This window comes from Micrasema longulum, unplaced genomic scaffold, assembly GCF_059751315.1.
Source record: "Micrasema longulum isolate JH-2025_06_02 unplaced genomic scaffold, ASM5975131v1 h1tg001149l, whole genome shotgun sequence".
NCBI classification, from domain to species: Eukaryota; Metazoa; Arthropoda; class Insecta; order Trichoptera; family Brachycentridae; genus Micrasema; species Micrasema longulum.
The window spans coordinates 77,770-104,989 of record NW_028278336.1 but is presented as its reverse complement, the minus strand read 5'-3'; the positions used below and the strand labels follow the sequence as shown (position 1 = coordinate 104,989).

Below are 27,220 nucleotides of genomic sequence, written 5' to 3'. Positions count from 1 at the left end.
ATAGTTCTACATACATATTTAAAGTGAACGACATATATATTATATAAACTCGGAACCAATAACAGTTTGTTTTTATTACTAATATTATTATTAAATTGTCAATATTATTAAATAATACGCTTATAGTTTAATGTATGTACAACTTCAACGGACATTGAAATGCTGTAAGAGATAAAGCCGGCCCCTTAGAGTCAGAGAAATGTAACAAGATTTTGCTTACTTTTCAGGGAGATAAAAAAGTGGTAGAAATTTTACTTGTTTTTAAACACTTGACGTTTTTAAAAACTAACATCTCATTTGTTTTTAAAATGTCATCTGTTTAAAAATAAGTTAAATTTTTACTATTTTTTAAACCTGTTTTTGACCTCTCCTCAAAAGTAAACAAAATCGAAATATGTTTCTCTGAATGTGTAAATTATAAATGGAGGGTAAAGAAAGTTCAAAATTATGTTTCTTCATAATGTATTAGAACAAACATTGTACAACGAAAATTGGTATTTATATGTTAACTGACTCTGGCGTAAGCATTGGCTATCATTGTGTCTGGCTAAGATCTTCTCAAATGTCTCGATCTTCTCATATTAAATGGGACTATGAAATGAGAGGTTAAAAGCAAACACACCACTGTCCATGATCACTGTTTTTGGGAAGACTGACAAAACCCGTAGCAAAAATACTGTTTCTTTTATTGAATTATTTTTTATTTTTTGATCGGAATTGTTTTACAAAATAAAAATAAAATTAAATAGAGAATGTAGATACATAGGACATAGGTAATTAATAAAAACGTTCCTACCTCTCTAATAGAGTAAAAACTTATGTTTAGAGAGGGAATTTAGAAATAAATTTGTCTTGTAATTTTCAGGCTCCATGTGCCAAGATGAACCAGCAGCGTTCTCGCCGTTTCCGAGCCTCCAAGGAAGGTCAGGAGAAGATCATCGAGGTGGCGCGCATACGCGAGGAACTTCAGGCCAAGGGGGCCAGTGTACCGCCACCCAAGACCAAGGAGAACCACTTTGACCTCAACTGCATCACGCCCGGCACTGAATTCATGGACCGCCTGAGCAAATGTCTGCATTACTATGTGCATGACAGGTACGATTACCTATATTTTTACTTAGAGCAGATCCGATAATTTTGTTTGTAGACGAATGAAAAGAATATTAATGAATCTAAGAAGAGTTGCCATGTTTACTGTAGTAATTTAGATATTTATTAAAGGTATGTATATATTAGTGGTTCGGCATTCATATATATATTTTAATCCAAAAAATGACAATTTTTGAAATAAGGGGGTTACTTCCCTTTTCCCAAACACGGTCGATATAAGTAAATCAATTTAGTGGCGTTGATTTCACAAAGTTTCACAGTTTAATCAATATTAAGTATCTGCCGGATATTAAGGTACTATCTGGTATCTGGCCTAATTTTCAATCATGGTAGACGAATGCACCAACCATTTGACTACGAAGCCGGTTTATCCCCACTCCATTTCCTCTTTTCAGGATTTTTACCCGAGAGTACTCCATTGATCCATTAAATCTAAACAAATATAAAAAAACCTTTTTTTGAAAATATGATAAAAATTTGCAAATTTTCCTTTTTTTAAAATTTGTACTAACACTTTTAATTTATTTATCTTTTGAGTATTACATTGGATTTCAGAACACAACCTGTTTGTTTGACAAAGCGTTATGATAAAATATTTTTTTATTTCAATTTTGTTGTAATTATTGTTCGCAAATAACTGTGTTCTTAAATGTAAATAAAATTGTGACTCGACGAGAATCGAAACTTAAATACCTCTTCAGACACAACAAAACCCAATATTATTATTTAAAAAATAATAACATCAACAAGCTTACTTGCAAACACAGATTAGAAAGATGAAACAAAAGTGGGTTTTTCAAGGGTTGTTTTTCAAAGTCTACATATGTTTTTTATATTGTAGGTTAAATAATGATCCAGGCTGGAGCGGAATAAAGGTGATCTTATCTGATGCTAAGGTACCCGGGGAAGGGGAGCACAAGATTATGGACTATATTCGCAAGCAGAGAGGTACATATATATTTTTATACTAATGTGCTTTTGAGGTTAAATATTTTCCTTTGAATATTTTCTCTTACAATTTTTTTAATGAGATATGTATTTTTGTGCAAGGTACTTAGCTGGTTCATTGCTATATAGAAATTTCCTACAGCCAACCAAAAATTAATAGGATATTTTCACTAGTGTTTTTTTTACAACATCCTTCCATTTTTTTTGTATATGCTTTCTCGTCAAATGCAACCCTGACAGGTCGACGAAAAAAAGATTTGTGCTTCTAACCTTTTTTTACAGATTTGATTGAAAATTTTAATATCTACAAACACACTCAGCGCAAAGATCTACATTTCGCTGAAAACCGCACGAAAGTCAGTTAAGTCGTTTAGGAGGAGTTCAGTGACATCATACACGCATAAGATTAATTGTGTTGTCCAGATGTTGATTAAAATTTATGTTTGTGTAAAACTTTTATATTATTGAATAATATGTATGCCTCCACTTTCCATTACGTTGTATCCCAAGTCAACACAGGGCTCTAGGCATCATGGAGTTAGGGATGTGTTATTATTTTTTTGTAATATCTTAATGGTCACCCATCTTTTGACATTCTTCATTTGAATCAACAATATTTTAATATGTATTTCCAAAACCTTAAAATACGTACATTGTTGTTGTGTTTTCAGCTCACCCAGATCATGATCCCAATACCCAGCACGTGCTGTGTGGAGCTGATGCTGATCTGATCATGTTGGGTTTGGCTACCCACGAGCCCAACTTTACCATCATCAGGGAAGAGTTTAAGCCAAACAAGCCCAGGCCTTGTGACATCTGTGGCCAGACTGGTACGTAATATTATTATGTCAATTTAAATAATTCACCTGTTCACAAAAAGCGGACTGTATTTACAAATATTATTCAGCTGGTTCTTGTGGTGATATTTGAGGAAAGGAATATAAGCACCGCAATGGACCTACCTTTGATGCTATGATATTCTGTGTTCTTTGATTCTAAGAACTTTCTAAGATTTTGCAAGAGCATGTTCGCCATACAATTTCACAAGCAAACTATGACTTTCGGCTGCAGTTTTCTTTGCAAAAAAGTGACTCAGCAAATCTTCTGCAAATGCTGTTTTTTTTGCAAATTTTCAACATTTTCCATGATTAAAAAAATATGATGCGCACAAGCAAATCAAACACTGTTGACTTATTTTGACAGCTTATGAATAGAGCTTCAAAATGACATATGTCAATATGTTGCTACAGCGCATACACAAGTGTTGACATCTAGTCTCAAATTCTAGTTTTTAAGTTATAGACCCAATAATTACCCCGTGATATATTGATTAAGTTGCCATTTTCAGCTACACTGCAATTCAATGAATATAAATAAAATAATATTTTTTTTATTGTGATTCTAACATCACCATAATTAATGTGAATTTTCTCAAGCCTATTGTAGTTCTGTAATTCATCACTGTAATTGAGCCTCTAATGTGCAAAAAAATCTCCCCTTTTTCAGGTCATGAAATGAAAGAGTGTGCTGGTATTGCAGCTGAAGAGCCGAGCAGTGCTCCAGCTAACCTAGCCTTCTCTGTGCAAGACCAGTACATCTTCGTCAGACTTTACGTCCTCCGGGAGTACTTGGAGAAGGAGCTGCTGATGCCCGATCTCCCGTTCGAGTTTAACTTCGAGCGGGCGCTGGACGACTGGGTGTTCATGTGCTTCTTCGTAGGGAACGATTTCCTTCCCCACCTTCCCAGTCTGGAGATCCGGGAAGGGGCGGTCGACAGATTGGTGAACTTGTATAAGAAGACCATCTATAAAACTAAAGTGAGATTTATTTATTTTGTTTAGGTTAGTTCTGTATCCAGGCGGACAAAATGGAAAATTATTTGTTTTATATTGTCGATTCCCCTTCGTGCTGCTGCGGATGTCCTAATCAGTTTTCTGAACACATCCTGTAGTATTATCTCTTTACCCCTCTCTATAAATACCGAATGAAGCTTTTAGCTACGATCTATGGCCCTTTTATAGTTCCCATCGGATATACAGATTTCGTTGCTTCCAAAAAGAATTTCAGGGTCCCGATTACTATGGGAAGTTAACAAAGTTATCTTCAATTATCTAACAGACTGTCTATAAAGAAAAACCGATATTTTTGTATGAAAATGAGTATATTTGCATGAAGATTTAAAGTATCTTTGTCGGTAACCTATAATTGAACATGTGTAGAAGAAAACATTGTATGAATATTCTGCTTTTCATACAGAAAACTTAATTTTACTTTGTAGATAAAATTGAAGGGAAAATTTTAACTTCCCACTGTAATCAGGGCCGGGGTCTTTTGAATGTAATCATTTCGGCGAATTTCAATTTAAGTTCTGCAAAACAGCGTTTATTTGGTATTTTTAATAACATATTACAATTAATTACCCACTGAGTCTAAAGACTCTAGAAGAAGACTCTAAAGAAGAGTCTAAAGTGGGACACAATTTATTATGACTGGTTTATTTTACACACTTACATATTATACATATTTTGATTTTGACTGATGACTTTAAGCCAGTACCCTAATCTGTCGCAGATTCCATTGATTGATCATGTCCAATAAATTTAATCCCAGTCTGAAAATTCACTTCCCTCTTTTCCCTAATTCAATGAGGTACGTATTATGTACTTCTGGGTTACCTTCCTATGTAGGCACCGCCAAGAAGACTTATGTCCTCAGATGCGGTGTGCGGTATGTGGTGGGCAAGCCTGTATTTATTATTTATTAACAATAATTTATGTTTTAATATTATCACTTTTTTATATTTTGATATCTTTTGTACCCATTAGTCTTTAATTATTTTATTTTTTTAAATATGTATCCACACAAGTGTCATGCGTTTGTAGGTTTTTTTTGTTTGTTTTTATGATAGTGTGTATTATTTGTAACATTTATTGTAAAAAGCAAAAAGAAAAATGGTTTAACAATGCAATATTGCATTTTTCGTGGACTGGCACTGGTCACCTTATCAGAAATGATGATGGTGGTGAATTTATTGTAAATAATGCTGATTTTTAAGGGATGGCTGACGGATTCGGGGGACGTGAACCTGGACCGCGTGCAGATGATCATGGCGGATCTCGGGATGGCGGAGGATGAGATATTCAAGAAGCGCCAGCAGACGGAGCAGATGTTTAAGGCCAGGGATAAGGCCAAGAAGAGGAGGGAGAGAATGCAGCAGCAGAGACCAAACTTCAACATGCTGAACAACACCCAGTTTGCGCCAACGGTGAGACTGTAAAGGTGCAGGTGATTCCTGTTACTCTTCATAAGTTGATCTTAAAAATATCATATATTGAAGTTTGATTTGAATGATTTATTGACAACTCTTGATGGAATTCCATTGTAATGATGTAATAACTTATATTTACATATAAGTTATTAATTTAAAAATACCTGATACACTTTCACTTGTTTGTTTGACCAATTAGCGCTTTCGCCTTCTAATGGGCATCTTCAGACTGGTGAATATTATACAGTGTAAGAATAATTAATATAAAACTAAATATTACTAATAATTAGCAAAAAATTTTTTTTTTACTGGATAGTAATTTATAGGCCTTTATTACTTTAAAAATGTAAAAAAAAAGTGTGATATTTCCCTATTGTTATTAGACCTTTTTTTAATGAAAACATGGGTGATTTATATTTCACGCTTTGCAACACAAAAAATCTCTCATTAATATTGAGTAGTTTGGCATAAATTCATCTTTAAATCTACGAGTCACATTCATTCGAATAATAATTACACAGAACGTATTGACTATGGCTTTTTCTTAAAAGCAGTATAGTAAAATGGTTCTTTAAAATTGTATGAATTCTGATGACATAGTTACAACTCAAAGTTGGTCAAATTCCGAATCAAATGTCCCACCTGTCACGATGGAATACCCCGACTGTTATATTATTGGAGTGAAAACACCTTTTTAAATTAAATTCTTATAAAATGCCTTCTTTTGAAATGACACCGCTTTTTTATGACTAATATTATATCTTACAGCCATTAGGAGGAGGTGCCAGACCGGTGCAGAATGCAAGGAACGAGGCATTCAAGATGCGAGTTGCCGGCATGCATGTGGATGCAGCTGTTAGTATTATTATTTCCATCTTTATCTTTTATAATTCTCATAATTAATACACATAAAAGTTATCAAGTAGTTGTACGCTCTTTATGCGGTGAGGTTAGGTATTCCGAAGAATTTTAGATTTCATACGCTCGGAGACATCTGTTAGAAGCTTGATAAAACGCTTGATGGAATTATTAAAATTAACTATGCGACAATGGTCCAAATGAGAGTTTCTAAAAATTGCCTAAAATTTCGTGGCCTGTTGGGAGCGGCCATAGCAATGCCTAGCGGCATATGAAAGGTTAATGCATCATAGCATTTAACCCTTTGATCCCTGATTTTATTTTCTTTTTGAATGATGTTATTTATAACTTGAAAGAGATTACATATTTTTCTTGTTTTTTTTTTTGATAACCTTAAACAAAAAATAGTCAGGGAATTGCATTATAAATAGTGTCTATTTTTTCAATACGTTATATTTTCAAAAATTAATTAAAAACCATAATGAAAACTCAACAAACAGCAAAAATATTGCAAAAAAAAGAACTTACCTGTTATCATAATTATAATATTGAAATTTGTAAAGGAGTAATAATTTTACACAACTAAATGGTTGACAGCACTTCTGAAAACTGATCCCCAGAAATATTTTTTTGGAACTAATTACTTAAAAACGGCTAAAACTAGTCAAGAACATCCAAATATGTACATACAGTGATTAGCTACATTTAATTTTTTTTCAAATATTTATTTATTTTTCACGCCCATAAGGCTTTTACATACATGGAAGTTATATAAAAATGAGTATATAAAAAACACAAAATTTAAAAGGTACAATATACAGCAATAAAAGATAAAACAGTGTTTAGAAGTAAAGTTGGTATAAAAAAAGAAGATGAGTATATAAACAACATAAATTTAAAAAAATACAATATAAAGAAATAAAAGATAGGAACAGTGTTAAAAAGTATAGTTGGTATAAAAATAAAAAGACGAATGTATAAACAACATAAATTTAAAAAAATACAATTTAAAGAAATAAAATATAGAACTGTGTTTAGAAGTATAGTTGGTTTTAAAAATTTAAAAAAAATATAAGCTGTAAAAGCTCGGTATAAAATTTAAAAAAAAATTAGATAAACAAATAAAATACAAACATATCAAAGAAATGCAGTTCAAAGCAGCTAGGTACATAATGTTATAAAATACAATATAAACAGAATATTAAGTTCTGTTTGATATGGAACATATACATTGATATTTAAAATTTACAAGACTCACGTTAAAGACATTAAATGCATTCTCATATAAGAGATGTAAGAGTTAATTTACACTAGGACAAATCTGTACCGTCAGGGACCAAAGGGTTAAACTGTTCATTGGTAAGATAATGTCATCAAGGGAATGTAATTGAACATTTATCCAATATGTATACTTTTTTATATGTGCTGTGTTATGTTTTTTTCTTAGAGAACGTCTCACAGTCCTTTGTGCCTAATTTCTTGAGCTTAAGTTTACTAAACAATTTTTTTTATTGTTTTCTTTTAAAAACTACGGTGACTTTGTTACAAAGAATTTATTTTATAATTTGTATATTATTTTATATCCTGTAATTATTTTCATGACTAAAAATTGTGTTGCTTTTAATTGAAAACAAATATCTTATTGTTTTTATGTATATTTCATTTTTACTTTCTATGTTTATTCATTTACAAATGTTTTATTTTTCTTTTTAATACTAGTATTTTACACGTATCTTAATTTTTTAAAATTATAAATGGTATATTCTGTAATTTATTTTTGTTCTTCAATTTTTAATTACTAACGATATATTTTCAAATTTGTATTTAAGCTTCAATTTTTATTATTATCGGTATGTTTTCCAATTTATATTTTTGTTTAATTTCTTTATTACTAATTTTATATTTTATAATGTGTATTTGTGGTTCAATTTTTATTATTATCAATATGTTTTATAATTTATAATAATTATGTCTCATTTATTTACTATTAAAGGCATATTTTCTTATTCTTTGAATTTATTAAGCATCATTTAATGATATTAAAAATATAAAAAAAACACATGAAAAAATAAGGTCCTTCCTAAACACAGGAATTTCCTAGCTAGTCAGGATCTGAAACAAATAAACTCTGTACATTTTAAAACTGTGAAATACATAATAAATAAATATTTACGTGTTTTTACAGTCGAATGACGGCAACAACCGAGGTACCAAAAGAAAAGCAGAAGATGATGACGGCAAAAATAAAAACGATTCTGACGAAGAAGATGATCAAGCGCATGACGAAGTACGACTTTGGGAGGACGGATTCAAGGACAGATATTACGAGAGCAAGTTTGATGTTTCTTCAGACAATATAGAGTTCAGGTTAACACACTTTATCGTCAAATTTATCTAAGTACAGTCAAACTTGGCTAAAACGATTACGGAAATAGCGAGATCTCGGATTTTTTTTTAATTTTACTTTTATTTATTTATTATTTACATACAATATTACATTTTAGTTATTTTAAGACATTTTAAAATTATATTTTTTTTTTACAGGACTCACCAAGCCAATGAATATGGCTTGTCGGTAAAGATCCTTTACGATTAATCATATGATAGTCCTACATGGTTTTATAATAATAATTACTACTAACTTAGATATAGGGAGCGAAAAAAGTACATGTAATTGATGCTTTCAAAAAAAATATTTAGAAGATGTAAAAAAAAAAGCAAAAAATAAGTGAATGATAACGCAATTTTAAGATAAAAAATAAATAAATACAGAACCGGAGTACCAAAATTTTAAACAGAAATGTGTACACATTTAATAGGCACAAAGCATTTTATTAAAAACATTATTTATTGACATATCCATACCTATATCTATATGTAAGTCTATATCTATATATCATCCTCATCCATATCCATACATATTTATACCCGTACATGCACACATACATATCCATACATACATATATACACATATATACACATACATACATACATACATACATATGAACATACATTCCATAGATTAATTCACTTTGTAACGAGCTGCTTCTCGGACATACCAAACAAAAATATTGTCAACAGTTAAACAAAAACTCTTCTATTTTTTTACATAATTTTTGAAATAAGAACTTAAGAAATAAAATCCAAACGAGTGGCTAACTTAGGACCAATGCTTCTGTGCGTCAAGATCGGATTTCTTTTATTTATTTATTAAGGAAATCATACAGTCTTTATATAAATACAAGGTACAAAAGAACAGTTTGAAAAAGTAAGACCAATTACAGATTTCACATTAATTTATTATGAATGCAGGAGGAGAGGGGAAAAAAGAATTATATTCTAAAAAAATAAATGTATAAAAATATAAACACTAAATAAAAAGTACATAAAAGGGAGAAGACATTGTATAGCTCTAAATATACTTTCCTCCCCTCTCTCTCTGCTTCCATGAACGTTTATATTTCTTAGTAAAAATTCACAACCAACAATAATTAATTAGATGTAGGTAGTAGATGTACATATGAATAACTAAAAATTAAGAGTTGAAATTAAAAGTTAAAATTAAAAGTTAAAATTAAAAAGTTAAAAGTTAAGCAGGAGATAAATTTAAAATGTCTTTAACAGATCTGATAAAAATATAATATTTACTGTGTAATATGTTGATGTCACTAAAACTGTCATTATAGGTAATCTGTATTCTTCGAAGAGTGACACAGTAAGTGTCTATCTAACAGGTGCGTGCGATGAATATTATCAGTTGGGATGCTGACAACGAATAATCATGTTCTTACTTTAGGTATGATAGTAGGTATAGGAAGATATCTAATTAAAATCAATATGGCATAGAATCACTTTTGTAAAGTGTGCTTGAGGTATTATACTACGAATATGATGCTATATAAGTTTTCCATTGTAATAATAATAAATGATATTTGATCTTTTATAAATTAACTGAGCACAGCAGCAGTCACGTCTAGCGGTGAAACTGTAAACATTAGGACAGTACCTTAAACTCAAGACTCGAGATGTTCCTTAATTTTGGCCAAATACAATAATACGCTGTTTATAACTTCATGCAATACGGTATTAGAGTTTTTTTTTCTTCACATTACACGAGTTGGATGCTCTTATCTCTATGAGTCTCGTAGAACAATACGACAACGTTATGAACCTTAATTTGGACATTTGTAATACAACTGGACTTAAAATGAAGAGTTGTATCCAGATTTCAATGTATACAACGAATACTATCAAGGCACCTTGATATTCAGAACATTGATCTGGGAAATAAGTATACATAAATACGTATAGGTAGGTATGTATACTGAAAATATTATTTGAATTTGTAAATCGCTCGCATAAACATTTGCAGCGATAATTTTAGGAATATTTGCAGATTTTTTTATTATTTATAATTTTTAATAATAAATTTTCAAATATTGTTTTAAAACAAATGGACTTCGATGAGGACCGCTTAAACCTCAGATTAATAATGCGTAACCTAGAGAAAAGCCCTTATCACTATGTTTCATAGAACGCAAGCGATGTTGGTTTTTTGGTTAGCAACCAATTGGTGGCCATTTTGTTTTATTTGACAACATAAACATAACGGTTCGATCGGATGCTTTTGTAGCTGTGCTTGGCTTTGTTTGTAAATAACTTGGATATTTACGTTAAAATAAATAAAAATCGACTATGTTGAATTGCAATATGTTTGGCTGCAGCAGTAGGAGCGTCAAATGTGTTAAAAGAGTCAGTTTTCAGAGGTAATTGATTCCGAATATTTTCCCATGATTTACATTGATTTTTGGCATTTATTATCCCGACACGTGTATTATGTTGCTTAAAAACTTTCCTTATATCAACATATTTACTTCAGATACTATTTTTTCTCAATTTAGGAAATAAATTTGTGAATTAAAGTATGTTTACTGTTGATATTGACAGTTGATTATGGGCAACATGTCAGGGCTGCACTAGGCATCCATATAATGTTTGAGTTTTTATCGAGTAGAGGTCGATTACAATTTTACTCGAAAATGGTCCAAATTTCAGACTGCTACGACTCGCCATTTCGGAGATGTGACGGACAAACAAACAAACTCAACACAGGACTTGAGTTCAATGGAGTTGGGATTTATGTCTCAATAAATATATTGTGAATAAAATGAATGAATAAATAAAAAATTAAACACAAACATGTATTTTCAGTTTTATAAAATAAATATAGGCGAATTATAGAAAAATAGATTGGAATAACCCTGCAATGATAAATACTTAGATACATATTTAAAAGTAATTACAATGCTAATTAATATCCATTTGGCAATTCTCAACCTGAGTACGGCCCATTGTTTTGCTGCGAACTGTAGCTAACTTAATACCCAATAGTCATAGAATAGTTTTCCCATGTTTGGGCTCCTCTCTAGGTTACGCTTTATTACTCTGAGGCTTAAACCATATTGTTTAGGAAGACCCCCTTTAAACCACCGTGGAATTGGCTGAGCAGATGAATCGTAGTCACATGACTGTATACTTATGTATGTATCTTAAATCATCCTACTGTCTTTGAAACGCAAAAATCATCGATGGCTAAAAATAAGATTAAAAAATATGATGTGATTGGCTTTGAAGTTTTGTATTTATTTATAGCTTTGGCGATATCAAATAACGACTAATTTTTGCAGGTATAACGTGTCGTTGCAGTATGTCCGTGGTTTGTGTTGGGTTCTCCGCTATTACTACCAGGGATGTGCTTCCTGGAAGTGGTATTTCCCATACCACTATGCTCCTTTTGCCTCTGACTTTGTCAACATCAGTGGATTGTCCACGCAGTTTGATAAGAAAACTAGACCGGTAAGTATTTTAAGAAATAAAAAAAAATTTTTTTTTGAATAAAATAACAATAAGAACGTTTATTTGTACAGCACAAATAATAAAAATAGTTAAAAGTTTAACACATTATAAACACTCACATTGATGTCGTTAATATTCACAAATTACTTCGTCACACATAAACAAATTTTTACAATGAGGAAGTTCAGTGGTTTTTTTATATTTTTTTATTTGTTAATAGACTATTAACAAATTACAACAGGGGTGGAGAATACCTTAAATAAGGGAATATGGAAGTCTAGGCATTTACAGGGCTTATGACCTGTCATTGGTTGGTTTAAGTGGCCACTTTACACACTGTGTAACATTCACCATTCTGCCCATATTTGAACATCTATTTTCCTTCAATTCTTTCATCTGTTGATGTTTGTGAAGTTAAAGAGCTGAAACCTTTATTTATGCGGGTGAGATTCATCTAATTGAATTATTTCACCTACATACTAGGCAACGCCCGAGAATGTTATTTTTTCAATTTCTATACTTCTTCATGGACAAAAGTTTGTCCAAATTTTTGTAGACTTTATACTTTTACTTTTCTGTAGCTTTATTGTACTTTTTTGTAAAAATATATCAATGTCCTATGCACCATTAGATGCGGAAAGAGAATGACGAAGATGAATAATAGTACAGCAGTGATGTTTTGAAAAATACGCTAAACTTTCTTATTACAAATAAGATGTTTTATGCTTCATCAAAACTGCACATACATATATGAAATATTTGAAAAATGTGTTTTTCTTACACCAGTTCCAATGTATTGTAATTTTTTTGTTTTAGATCAAACCTATGGAACAGTTGATGAGTGTGTTCCCAGCAGCGAGTGGTAACCTAGTACCAAAATCCTGGGCGACTCTCATGAGTGATCCTGTATGTATTCATTTCTTCATTTCTTAATTTATTATTATTGTTTATAAGAAGATGGCTTTTATTTCGTTGTGATCGTAGAACAACGACGAATGTGCGAAAAATGCGATGTTGCCTTTCTTTATATTTGATCTTGAAAAGGTTTATAAAGGCTTTATATTCCTAGTTTGAAAAAATAAAAATATAGATAACTAACCCAAGTATCTAAGAAAATAGATGATATACATGTTTATGTTATGATAGATATGTTTATGTTATATGCAATTAACATTTTACAAATTGGGTCCTTTATTTCAGAGCTCCCCCATAATAGATTTCTATCCAGAAGATTTCAAAATTGACCTGAATGGAAAGAAATTTGCTTGGCAGGGAGTAGCACTTCTACCGTTTGTAGAGGAGAAAAGATTGTTCAAAGCACTTGAAGCTTATAAGGACCATTTGACCACAGCCGAAAGTAAGTTAACCCTTTGAATGTGTCTTTTAAAAAAATATCTACTATTTTAATCAAAGTATTTCATGTCAACGCTTTAATTAGATTCTCAAAACATCTGTCCTATCTACACTGTTTTGTAATTGATTCAAATAAATAATTTATTTATTTAACTTTTTGTACATAATGTTATTTGTACATTGGGCGGGCTTATTGCCAAATGGCAATTTCTTCCAACCGACCAATAAAATAAAAGTTTTTTTTTAAATTCAAGATACAGAACATATTCAATAGAAAAAAAAGATTAAAAAGCTAAAGATATATAAAAATAGAAATAAACATATTTGTTTATAAATTACCTTAAATCAAAACTATTACTCAATGGGAAAAAGGGAAAAAGAGGAAAGAGGAAAGGAGGAGAGATTAAGGAAGAGAAAGGAGATGTTTCTTGCAATACTCTCATTACTTTTTTTTTTAAGGTTGTGTAGTCTGATAAAAAGTAAGGAAATCACACAATTTTTCCCTTTTTAAAACTACGTTCTGTCAAAATCACGCTCTTAAATTCCCATTAAAGAAATTAAATTAATTAACATTAGATAAAAACAATAATTTTCTGTGATATTTCACGGCAATGTTGACGCGACAACATTCGTTTTTCAGAACATAATTTCGAACTATCGTTCTAAGCATCATCTCTATTTAATTATATCTCAGTGTTATGGAATAAGGAAATATCACGTTTTTTTTTTTTACATTTTTAAAGTAACAAAAATCTATAAAATACTGTCCAGTAAAAAAAAAATTTTTTGCTAATTATTAGTAGCTTAAAAAATACTTTTAAATTTGTAATTTTGAGTTCCCGCAAAAACGGTGATTCCATTGGCAACATCCTTAATACGTCATGATTCATGTTTATTTGTTCCTGCCATTAAAATTTGTGTAGAATGATTTCATGAACCTTGACATCACAACAACCAAGGCCAAACACATCGCATTTTTCTACTTACATATTTTTATTGAATTTCTTTTTTACATTTATGTATGAAAACATTTCTCTACAATATCCATATTGATTTCGGAAACACAATTTATTATTCTTAATCCATTTTATATATTTTTATCGGTAATCGTAGTATGTGATATTTCCCTAATATGTTATTTTTTCTCAAATAAATATAGCAAAAAAGTTAATATTATATTTATGCTGTATGTTTTTAGCAAAGTTTTAGTGTTCGTATCGGCCATTTGAAAATTTATACTTATTTAAATTTATGAAAAAATGTAATTAATACTATAGGCTATTTTATATTGTAAATTTATATTTGAATTTTATATCAAGTATTTCCTGTCCATTATTTTAATGTTTATTCCTGATATTTTTCCAGAACTGCGCAACTCACACGGCAAGGACCGTTTGTATGTAGGGAAAGCCAATCCTTCGTACGCTCTAATAAAGAACCTATATGTGGAAGTATCGCAAGCAAACAACAAGACCAAAGATGTCGAGGTTCCTTATTCGTGTGAGGGGGTTAGAGGAACAATGACCGTTGCGGATGATTGTGTCTACGAGGGAGGGTAAGATTACAATCTGATGTTTTATAATTCATTTTTGTGAATAGGAATATAGAAAAAGATATGGAAAGAAGAGTGAATGCGAGCAATAAAATAAATAGTCCACTAAATTCATCGATTCCCAATAAAATATGTCAATCTAAGCTAAACTGGCAGTACACATGATCACGAGAGTAAAAATGACTGCTCAAAGTAATGAGGGATTCAATTATTAAGCATTTTAGGTTTTTTTTTTTAAATGCGTTTATTTTATTGACTAAACACTATTTCATCATCATCATTCCAAATCCGCTCCCTTGTTGGAGCATTTGATGTCCACAAAGATCCTCCAAGTATCTCTGTCTCTCCTGAGTCAGGTTTGCGTCCCATAGTTCTGACACAAACTGCCGAAGAACAGTCCGCAGTAAATGTCCAGGTTTTCGAGAACCTGATGTAAAGTATGCAAACGTGGTTAAGGCTCTCAGTAGGCATCCACAGCACATGGACAATCACCGGAGTTTGCTGAGTCCATTCTCTCGTAGCTTCATTCCTCTCAAAGTCAAACCACCGCACTCCCAAGATTCTTCTGAGACACCTAGTCTCAAAACTGAGAATTTTGCTGTTTTGGGGCCTAGTAAAGTGCCACAATTCGCTTCCGTAGAGAATAGGTGTTATCCAGGCGTTATATAGGCCCTATTTAAGAAATAATAATAAATATAATAAAAACTATTGAAGAATTAAAAACAATAACAATAACAATTTAACTGTTTTTTTTTATTTTTTAACATGCGTTTCAAAAAACCCACTCAGTTGATCAATCACAGATGTTTATCAACGTGGTCAAAAAGTCCTTAAACCCCTTGACCAATCATGGTGGAAAATTATTAATTTATCTTACAAAATATAATTATTCCTTAAAAACAAAATTACATCATCATAATTGTTATGATAATTCGTCGAGGAGTTAATTGTTTCGTGAAATAATGAACAAAATTGATCTTAAAAACATTCTAGTGTCGCCATATTAACCATGTAATTTTTTTTAGGCAGTTGAATTCACCGGTTCCCGGCCTGCCGTATATTACAGAAAACAACGTTTTGTGTGTGCAATACTGCGACGCCACCTATCCCGAGGACTTCATATTTCCTGCCGTCAGACTCTCAGGGGCCGTTGAGCCCTCCAGGGTACTGAAGCCCGGAGACCTTTCCCACCAGGAGAACAGAAATTATAGGCCTCAAATTGGTATGTTTGCAATTTGTTTAAAGTATAATAATGTTTTTTTAAATTTGTTTATGCTTTATTGAGACATGACATGACATGAGAGTGCTGATGATTATGAAGTTGGTTAATAAGTTAATAGATTGGTCAGTAGACATGTTTATAACTAATCTGTTCATTTTTGGCCATTTTGGACGCGTAGTTGGTTTTTGACAAACTAGTAAGACACGTTTTAGTGTGATCGGCAAATTTTCAAGATTATTCCAGAGCGAAAATCGCGGCTTGTTTGCGACTGTTTGACAAAAATCTCCCAAAAGAATACACTAGAGAGTTGTTTAAAGGTATTGCTAGTGTAAAAAAATCATTTATAGTGTTAAAAAAAATTGAAAACCTGAAGTCCTAAAAATATCAGTTACTCTCGAGATAACAATAATTAAGTTTGTTTGATTTTTACTAGGTATGGCGCCATACAATCGCCAAGCTTCTCTAGGCCGAGGGGGTCACAGGATGTTAGGTCACCATACGCACCAGAACAGAACGTACGGTAATGTGCAGCCACCACCTAGTGTTATGGCAGGGGGTAAGTCTCACTATTTTTAACCTTGAGTTTTAAATGTGCAATTATAAAAACGGTTATACATAGTTCAGTCAGTCCTAGTGAAAAGCGAATATATGTAGCGTATCCTGGTAGCATATTCATAAATATCCCGCGCGTTATCTATTACAGGATGTTTCGGTGTCATTGAAAAATAAGTTTCCCGTTTGGGATGTATCACAATCACTCGGGCGCTTGTTAATTTTTGTCTCTTAATTTTGTAATGCCATAAAATCGCCACTGCGTAGCGCCCGCTAACATCATCATCATCATCAGTGGCGCTACAGCCCGTTGTGGGCCCTGGCCTCCTCCAGAATTTGTCTCCATTCGTCACAGCACCCTGCGGCTCTTCCCCAGTTCGTCAGGCCAATCGCTCTAATGTCACTTTCCACATTATCCAGCCATCTTAATTTTGGTCTGCCTCTGCTTCGTCTGCCTTCCGGAGTGGTATAAAGAATCTTTTTTGGGGTACGGTTATCATTCATTTTGTGCACATGGCTCAACCATTGTTGTCTTCTTATTTTGATGAATTGTGCAATGTTGGGTTCGCCATACAGTGCCTCTAATTTACGATTAAACTGTCTCCTCCACACTCCGTTTTGGTTGACAGCACCAAATATCTTCCTTAATATTAACGTCCCGTATTAACGCCCGCTAACATCACTCAACAAAAACATCCTTGTTTTTATTTAGTATCTCGGCTATGCCATAAATGCCTTAGATAATAATTTGGTATGTTTCTGTTATAACTGGGGTGGATTTCATGTCAGGTATCTCCATTCGACACGTCTGCTTTTTACGAAGCCACGCCGGGTGGATTTCCAAATATCTCAAATGTTAGAAGTTTAATGAAATAGATAACACATCTGGTATTCATGAATATGCATCCTGGCATTTTACCAATACTTATAACACTAAACTTCCGACATTTGAGAGTATATGCTTGAGGAGAAGTAAAAGGCGGTTTCATTTTTTAAACAACATTGAAATCAGCAAACGGACATAGCCGATTCCTATAAAGTGTGTCTTGAAGGTGTGGCGGTGGGCCTGGCTTGGAGGGGAGAGCCCTTGTTGACAATAAGGTCTCCTGAAGGCATCTGCTGATGTCCACATGCTCCTCCTAATAGCGGATATGGAAAAATATAAGTAAAAATTATTTTTTCAGATCTAAATGTTACTAATTAAAATAAAATAAAATTGTGGTATGATATCCTGTTGTCAACATTTAGCTATTTTTTTGTGAAACATTCAAATTAGTTGTTGAATTTCTTAGTTGAAAATTCATTGTACATAATTATGTAATCAAATAAAAATTGAATGACAAGTTATCCACTTAATTTGTAGGCTTATTTCGTTTTTACGCTAAAGAGCGTTCTGAAAAAATCTTTTTGAGAATCGATTTATCGGAAATAAAGAACGTTTCAAAAAACATCTGATCTATTTGAGAATCGAATTATCGGTAACAAAGAACGTTTCGAAAAACATCTAATTGAGAATCGAATTATCGGCAATAAACAACGTTTCGAAAACCTTATTTGAGAATCAAATTATCGGCAATAAAGAACGTTTCGAAAAACATCTAATAGAGAATCTATTTTTTTAGCGATAAAGAACGTTTCAAAAAACATAAGAAGTTAGAAGGTAAACATGAACAGAAAATACAAAAGGAAAAAATAATGAAACCCCATAAACCGCGAAACTATTAACTCTATCTCTGTCAAATGAAATGTTTAAAAATAAAAATGTAAATAGGGCCTAGATTTCTTATTGTCCATGCGCTCTGTAGCTGCAAGACGTGCTGTTATCTAGCTCCTATATATCATAATTGTAATATATCATAATTGGAGACGAGGAACTAGAATCCCAACCGTCCATGCGCTCTGTAGCTGCAAGACGTGCTGGGATATTTATTTACTGTACAGCGCCCTTGAGGTGATTTTCACAAAAATGACGCCATATAAATTATCCAAACATTTTTATTATTATTATCTTTAAAACATAAAATATTATTTAACATGACTTAAAAATATCCGATTTATGTAAAATAAAATTATGTTTTATTTTTTAAGTTCAAAGTTCATTAATTAAATTACTCTTATTAAATGACCCTTTACTTATCTTATCTATTTGAGAATGGAATTATTGTCAATAAAGACGTTTCGGAAAGCACCTATTTGAGAATCGAATTATCGGCAATATAGAACGTTTTTTAAAACATGTATTTGAGAATGGAATTATCATCAGCAAACTACGCTTCGAAACATCTTATTGAGAATCGAACTATCGGCAATGAAAAACGTTTAAAAAAACATGTATGAACCGAATTATCGGCAATAAAGAACGTTTCAAAATGCGTCTATTTGAGAATCGTGTTACCGGTAATAAAGAACGTTTCAAAATGCGTCTATTTGAGAATCGTGTTACCGGTAATAAAGAACGTTTCGAAAAACATCTATTTGAGAATCGAATGAAGAATGAAAGAAAACTTATTGATTATAAAAAAGGTGTTAAATTTATTGTAATAATATTTTTTTTAAATAAGTAGGTATATAGTAATTACAATAATTGAAAACATTAGTTGATGTACAAATAGTATCATTTTAACTAAATAAATGAAATTTAAAAAATATGTATATCGTTGGAGTAAAAATGAAATTATCTGCATTAAAAATCGTTAGATAAAAGTTACTTATAAAAACCTCAGAGTAGGTAATAATTATCTAGAGAATCCCTTAAGCTCCGTTGCAAAGAACAAAAGCGTTACAATTTTTTGGTTCGGTTTTAGTTTGGTGTTTAGTTTAACAACAAACTTGTAACGGATGGTGGCGTAAGTATAGCCTGTGAGCTCGCCAATACATGACAGATGACATTAACATAACCATAGAAAAACATAGCAGTTGAGCTCTCAGAAGTAAAGCAACGTGAATGCAGCAATGCTTGAACTACATGTCAATAATATTCTAATAATAAATCATATTATTTGGCCATACGGAACTTTAAAGCACACCTTGGTTTAATTACTAATAGTATTTTATCGGTTAGGTAGGTGTATTTAAAAAAAATGTTGCGTACCTGAAAAAAGCACAAATAATTATGTTTTTGTAAATGATGTCAGTAGCGACACTCAGAGAGTGGCTTTGTGACGTTTTGACATTTTTTATAAGAAATTCATGGCGTAGCCGAAATACTGTTATAAAAACGAGGATGTTTTTGTTGATTGACGTTAGCAGGCGCTACCCAGGGGCGACTTTGTGACGTGAGAAATTATTTAAAAAAAGAGATTTATGGCGTAGCCGAAATATTGTAATTAAAACGAGGATGTTTTTGTTGATTGACGTTAGCAGGCGCTACCCAGGGGCGACTTTGTGACGTGAGAAATTATTTAAAAAAAGAGATTTATGGCGTAGCCGAAATATTGTAATTAAAACGAGGATGTTTTTGTTGATTGACGTTAGCAGGCGCTACCCAGGGGCGACTTCATGACGTGATGAAATTATTAATTTAAATATTTTTTTTCATTTTACATAGCGTAGCCGAGATAAGAAATTGCGTGGTGTTTCGAAATTTAACCGTGTAGGTAGCCGCCTAGTTACAATATTATTTTTGTATTTGTATAACTCCTGTTTTATAATGTTTATGTATTTATCGCTATAAGAATTAAACTAAAGATAGTTTTTACTTTTAATCGCTATCCGTTTTTTAAATTACGTTTGTAACACTCAGTAATATTTATTTTTCAAGTATTCAATGTTATTTTTGCATTTTAATTAATATTGTTAATACAAAGCGTATTTTTATTTATTCGAATTTACTAGACTGTTTTTATTACAAAAAATAAAAATGCATATTTCTCTATGTATTTTTCTGTTATAAACAATCTATTAAAATAATACACATCAAATTTCCATTGTCTGTTGATTTTATTTGCAATCTTCATTTTTTTCGATGGTTAAAACTCTAGGAAATTCAAAGACAATAAAAATTTTACTGTCATATATTGGCGAGCTCACACGCTATACATAGCCCCGGATGGTTTCGGTTAGCGCTTGCAATTCTCAACTCATGTTCCTACTACCTACGGCCCGTAGTATTGCTGTAATATGTAGCTAACTTTGGGTTGCGTATTAAAATGAATGTCGTGTTGGTTTTATATTTTTGTGCAATAACTATGGTGAAAGTGTATAAAGTCTGTTCATTATTACAAGAATTTCCAAATAAACAAACCAGCCGCGAGATATCCGACGGAGAATAGCCTATTTCACACATATTATCTTGATCTAAACGGCGCGGCGCGGTAAAATTATAGTGGATTTACATTTATTAGATTCGTTTGTACCTATTTAAATTTGATAATATGTATATTTTTCGTTTTTTTTTATAAAACTCCATAGTTAACGATTTTAATAAAAATATCAATAAAAACACCTCGGTTTATATATTATTGAAAAAAAAAAGAAACAGCGTTCTTAATTTACCCAAATATTTCAATTATGGTGACCATTTTCAACGAGTTGTAAATAACTCACTATTAGAAAATGGAAATCAAATTGGAATGGAGTGGGGTCGAACCTCGGACCTCTGATCCGTGAGTCCGCAACACTAGCCACGGGACCACAGCCCGATTCAAATAGTATAGTAAAACTTAACAAAAAAAAAAGTAATGATAATTTTATAAAAAACATTATATAAATTTCGCGAGTACTCTCAGGTAAAAATCCTGCAAAGGGAAATCGACCAAAGATTAGTTGGTCTCTTGGTGTACTGGTTATTGCGTGTGCCAGGTATTAAATAAGTCAATATAACAATAAATATCGATCCACCATATTGATTTTATCATGCCGTGGTGTGAAATGGGCCAATCATGCGATATCACGCAGTGGGCTCGCGGTTTGCACGTGCACAGCGGTCCAGTCTCCGTGAATGTATGTTGGTGGGTTTTGCATGTTGATTTAATTGGTGTCCCGACCAAGAGACGGGTACGTCTTGAAACCGGTAGACATAGAAAAGTCGGTAAGTGGTTATATACAAATATTTGATAACATTTAGTAAAAATACAGTTTGAATAACAAGAAGAACGTATTTGAAAATATTTACAGTAAAAAGCGTTGGTTGGACCCATTTTCCCGTGTGTACAAAATCAATTAATAAAAAAAAAAACGCCCTCTGCACGTGGATCTAATAAAGGTCAGCGGAAAGGTCGCGTGGCGGGAGGCGAAGTGCGGGGCACACAATAATAAAATCGGAAGTCCGACCTCTTGTGGATACTGCACCGATATACTGTCTACCGGGCCGCGATTACAATGGGAAGTCGACAGTTATCTACAATTGTCTGTAAAGAAAGTTTATAATTTTCGGTTTTAAAAACGAGCACGTTACAACGAAGGAAAGATGCGCTCAGTAGCTGCAAGACTTGTTGTAATCTAACTTCTATTTTATAAATTTGTTTTTTATTTCGTTTTTTAAAAATATCACTTAAACTTTAAATTTCATTGTCAAATAAAATAATGTAAATAGAGGCTAGATTTCTTTACTGTCCATGCGCTCTGTAGCTGCAGGACGTGTTAGGATATTTATTTATTGTACAGCGCCCTTTATGTGAGTTTCACAAAAATGGCGCTGTATAAATTTTAGTTTTATTTATTTATTTATATTTACAATATATTCATTTAAACATTTATTGAGATACAAGTCCCAACTCCATCAAACCAAAGTCCTGTGTTTTGGGACGAATATATGTATAAAACTTTTACAGTCAATATTACCATATTTACTGCATACTCGTATAACAAAAACATCATCAAAAAATACATGGCAAATCAAAGATAAAAAGAAACATGCAATAAAAAATAAATAAAAATATATGAAAGAATGAAAAATAAAATCGAAATAAAACCAAACTCAAATATTTGAAAAACCATTTATTAATTATACAAATATATATAATATATGACCAGTCTTACACTTGACTATTTCACGTCGACTTTGTCGAGTGTCAAAAGTCAAATCCGGGACGTCATACCCACATTTCTTTTTTTACGAAATATGGTGTTTTAAATCGAAATTCATTTTCATAAATATGTTATTTTAATTTTATACTTAAATATAAATTATTTCCAGATCTTTGACTTTAGGCGAAGATCATAGTAGCAAGTCTTAACACTAAAAATAAATATGTATTAATGTTTTTGGTAAAATCATCGGTACCATCAAAGACAACCAAAAGTACTACAAGTAATTTCGAGATTAAAGAAATCGAGTTGACCTATCGACAAATATCGATAAAATCCTTACCGCCTCACTGTAGTCGAGGGGTTGGCTGCTGACTGATTGACAGAAAGGGGTTGACTAGTACTTGCCGAGTGCAGCAATCAAATCCATTTTTACTCGCGCCGATGTGCGGCGGTGCACTTGTTACCCCGAGCTCGCTTTGAGCGATTTGGGGGGCCTTTGAGTCAAAGTTCAAAGTTTAAATACTCGTATACAGATCGATAAATGAAAATAATAATAAACTATGTATTTTAAAAACTAACTCAATTTAGTACTTCGTATATCTTCATTAATAGGAAAATATCACATACTACGAATACCGAAAAAAACAAAAATTTTGTGAAGAAATGTTTTCATTCATAATTTAAAACATTAAATTGTTAAAAAATATGTCTTTACGAAAACGACACGTGTGACGTCAAGATTCTTGACGATGTTTAATCTAAATTTAAACGGTCACTACTACTACTACCATCACGCCATTTCCCCGTAGGGGTAGGCAGAGAGAATGGACCGCCACACACGTCTATCCTGGCATACACTCCTAGCCTCTTCCACATTCATACATCTTGTCATACATGTCCTTCGGTTCTGTCTGCTTTTGACATGACCAGACTTAAGATTTTGGTTTATCTGATCATGCCACGTCTTCCTTGGTCGTCCTCGTCTAACGTTGCCGTTCATTTTTGCCATATATACTTGTTTTACCATTCTCTCGTCGTCCATTCGTTCTACGTGACCAAACCATCTCAGAGACCCTTTCTTAATCTTATCAATTATACTTGTCTCAGATTTACACTCTCGCCTGATTTCATCATTCGTAAACCTGTCATACATTGATTTCCCACACATTCGTCTAAGAGATCGCATTTCAACCGCGTTCACTCGGCTTTCATCCTTCCTATGCCAGTTCCATGTTTCACTTCCATACATAAGTGTTGGGACTAAAACTCCGTTGTGCACTGCCAGTTTAGTTTCGATTGACATATTTTTATTAGAAATTACTGTGCTTAGTGCTCCGTTCATTTTGTTTCCCGCATTCACTCTTCTTTCAACATCTTTTTCTACTCTTCCATCTCTTGAAAACATGCTTCCCAGGTACACAAATTCTTCTACTTGCTCGAGACATTCGTTGTTTACATTTATTATGCAGTCAGTAACCTCACTATCCCTTTCAAATACCATCACTTTTGACTTACTTTCGTTCATCGCCAATTCGCTCTCCAGGCATACATCATACATTCTAGAGACTATTTGCTGCTAATCAGCCTTGCTGCTTGCTAACAGAACTGCATCGTCAGCATACATACAACAAGCAGCTTACTGAAAAATTATCAATTTTTGCTCCAATACCCATACATTCTATCTCTTTCATACAGTTGTCCATGTATAGATTAAACAACCATGGTGACATTACACATCCCTGTTTCACGCCTTTTGAGATCGCAAACCAAGATGTAAATCCCCCATTAACTCTTATACACGCTGAACTCTCCTCATAGAGAGACGATACTGCACGTATAAGTTTATTGTATACTCCATACTTTTCCAACACGCCCCACAATTTCATTCTATCTACTTTATCATACGCTTTTTGCAAATCGACAAATGCGCAGAATAGTTTTTGACTTTTTGCCAAAAACTTCTCCGTTAGCATTCGCAGCGCAAAAATTTGATCCGTGCATCCACGTCCACTCATAAAGGCTCCTTGCACGTCCCACACTTTGTCTTTCGTCACCTTTCTTACTTTCTCGATTATAATTTTCCCATACAGTTTACCGACAGAACTCAGAAGACTGATGGCCCTATAGTTTCCACATTCCGCACGAGATCCCTTTCCCTTATATAAAGGCATGACAACTGCCCTCCTCCAATCCAACGGCGTATGTCCTTCCTTTACAATGTCACAATGGTCACAATGTTCAATATTTAACCGAATCGTGACGTATTAGGGGGGTGACCAATGCAATTAACCGATTTTGCGGGAATTTAAAATTATTTTTATGCTAAAAATTTTTTTTTACTCGACAGTATTACATAGACCCTTATTAATTCAAAATTGTGAAAAAAGTTATATTTCCCTATTGTGCCATACAGACGCAAACAGATGTAGCTTTATTCCATGTGAACTTTCTCCAGAAATCTTGATATATTTTTTATTTTTTTTCAAAAATATTTACTCAGTCTTGAAATTGCTTCGATTTCTCATACTTGACCTACGTTAATCATAATTTTATTTGAATAATATTACATATTATACCACATTTTATTACATTATTTAAGATTAAAAACTATCAAAAATACAAAAAACTTTTTTCCACTAGCCATAATTTGAGCATACGTCTCACTCCTGTATTAAACTCACTATTTTTAATATTTTATTCTTTAGAGCACCATCACTGAACACAAATATCGTAGCATTATTCATTTTTTTTGTATCGCTGTATGGCTGTTAGTGAGTGATTTTGACTACTACAAACTAAAATAAGAAATGTTTTAAAATATTCTTTCGTATGAAGAGACGACAAAAAAAACTTACTAGGGAAAAAATTTAAGTATTGAAGTGAAATATTACAATTTAACGCCGTTCTTTCGAAATCGCGCCATTAAAAAAATAATGTTTATAAATAATACATATAAACAATCATTTTCTAAAGTATTTCTGATTAAAATATACTTAAAAGTTTTATGTAACAAAAATAGAATTACTTTTTGACCGGCAGATTACGCCTCTTGAAATTTAAACTCTTAAGTTTAGTCCATTGGTACTCATATAAAGATGTTCAAAATTTGTCATAGTGATTTTAAGGTAATAGAGATTGAACAGGAAAGGGATAAAAAAGTTTAAATTTTGGTTTTTAAAAATCAATACAAAGCATTTTAAACCGCACGAATTTTAGGCTATTTTTCTTTAAATTCTTGGTTAAATTGTGCCTCCAAAAATCGTTAAAAAAAATATTAAAATTTATTTCAACAGAGAGAAAATACATTTTTAAAAAGGGAACATGGAAGTTTAGGCATTTACAGGGCTTATGCCCTGTCATTGGCTGGTTTAAGTGGCCATTTTACACACTGCGTAACATTCACCATTCTGCCCATGTTTGAACATCCCCATTTCCTCAACTCTTCCATCTGTTGACTTTTATGAAGTAAAAGAGCTGAAACCTTTATCACGTGGGTGAGATTCATCTGGCTGAACCAAATCACCTACTAGGCAACGCCTGAAAACAATTTTCAAATTTTTATACTTCTTCTTTTACCAGGTAGTTCATTCAAAAATGTTTGAGTATGTCCGAATGTTTGCAGACTGGCTGGATTTCCTCCCTAGGGAGCTATTCATATTTAAATTTATTTCAACATAGGAAATCCAGCCAGTCTGCAAGCATTTGGACATACTCAAACATTGTTTAAAAAATAGTTAAAATATTTTAGTTCAAACCACTTTTTATGAAATTATGTTTTTTTTTCTGTTTAAAAAAATAATATTTTGCTTGGTACAAATATTATTTAAAAATGTTAATTTATTTTCAGTTTACAAATAGTAAAAGATATCGCAACATATGCACAATTCATAAATCAAATAATAATAACACCAAACATCTTTCAAAAACTATAACTGTTAAATAGACCAAAATATAATTAATGCAGTTTATTAAAATTGAGATTAATTTTAATTAAAATTAAATACAAAAATTGAGTCTAGTTATACACAATTTAATTTCCAAGTCCGGTGTGAAAATGTCGATTTGAAGATAACAAAAAATACTACTTCATAATTTAAAAAAAAAGAGAGATACCTATATCAAGTATTGTATCCTATGTAGATTAGTGTGGCATCACAGCCACAGAAGAGTTAAATATACTTAAGGAAGCTTGTGTAGCTAGGAAACCAGTCAGTCGGTAAAAAAAGTTAATAATAAAGATTTTTTTATTTTTGTTTGAAACCACAAAGTTGAAATATTACTTAAGCGAGTTTTTTATCCATTGATCTGATCTAATTATAGGTAGGTATCTACTTGTGGTCAATTAATTCAGTTATTTTCGCGCTATGTAAGAAATATCTACCGTAAATTAACATTCCACTGCGATTGGCAACTGCTAGGAGAGCATGCATTTGAAGAGAGCGGGTTACGTGCGTCATTAAACATTTTAAACAATCCCCGCCCACTCCACGCATTGATCTGACTCCCGGAACCAGGGTAGGAAGAGCAGTGG

At 32.2% G+C, this 27,220-nt stretch overlaps 1 protein-coding gene across 3 annotated transcripts in view; it reads left to right on the top strand.

Annotated features, from left to right (window-relative positions):
• Rat1 (5'-3' exoribonuclease 2 Rat1) overlaps positions 1 to 27,220 on the top strand; it is a 103,405-nt gene that overhangs the window by 1,236 nt on the left and 74,949 nt on the right. Inside the window, exons 4-16 of one of the 3 annotated variants that reach the window (XM_088233782.1) lie at positions 866 to 1,095; positions 1,952 to 2,058; positions 2,730 to 2,888; positions 3,565 to 3,875; positions 5,114 to 5,323; positions 6,095 to 6,181; positions 8,370 to 8,551; positions 11,872 to 12,040; positions 12,857 to 12,946; positions 13,241 to 13,397; positions 14,759 to 14,948; positions 15,971 to 16,167; positions 16,601 to 16,723. In XM_088233782.1, coding sequence (XP_088089908.1) covers positions 866 to 1,095; positions 1,952 to 2,058; positions 2,730 to 2,888; positions 3,565 to 3,875; positions 5,114 to 5,323; positions 6,095 to 6,181; positions 8,370 to 8,551; positions 11,872 to 12,040; positions 12,857 to 12,946; positions 13,241 to 13,397; positions 14,759 to 14,948; positions 15,971 to 16,167; positions 16,601 to 16,723 — 2,212 coding nt within the window. Of the gene's footprint in view, positions 1 to 865; positions 1,096 to 1,951; positions 2,059 to 2,729; positions 2,889 to 3,564; positions 3,876 to 5,113; positions 5,338 to 6,094; positions 6,182 to 8,369; positions 8,552 to 11,871; positions 12,041 to 12,856; positions 12,947 to 13,240; positions 13,398 to 14,758; positions 14,949 to 15,970; positions 16,168 to 16,600; positions 16,724 to 27,220 lie in introns of those variants that run through there. The other 2 variants (XM_088233783.1, XR_015823660.1) reach the window with 2 other exon arrangements.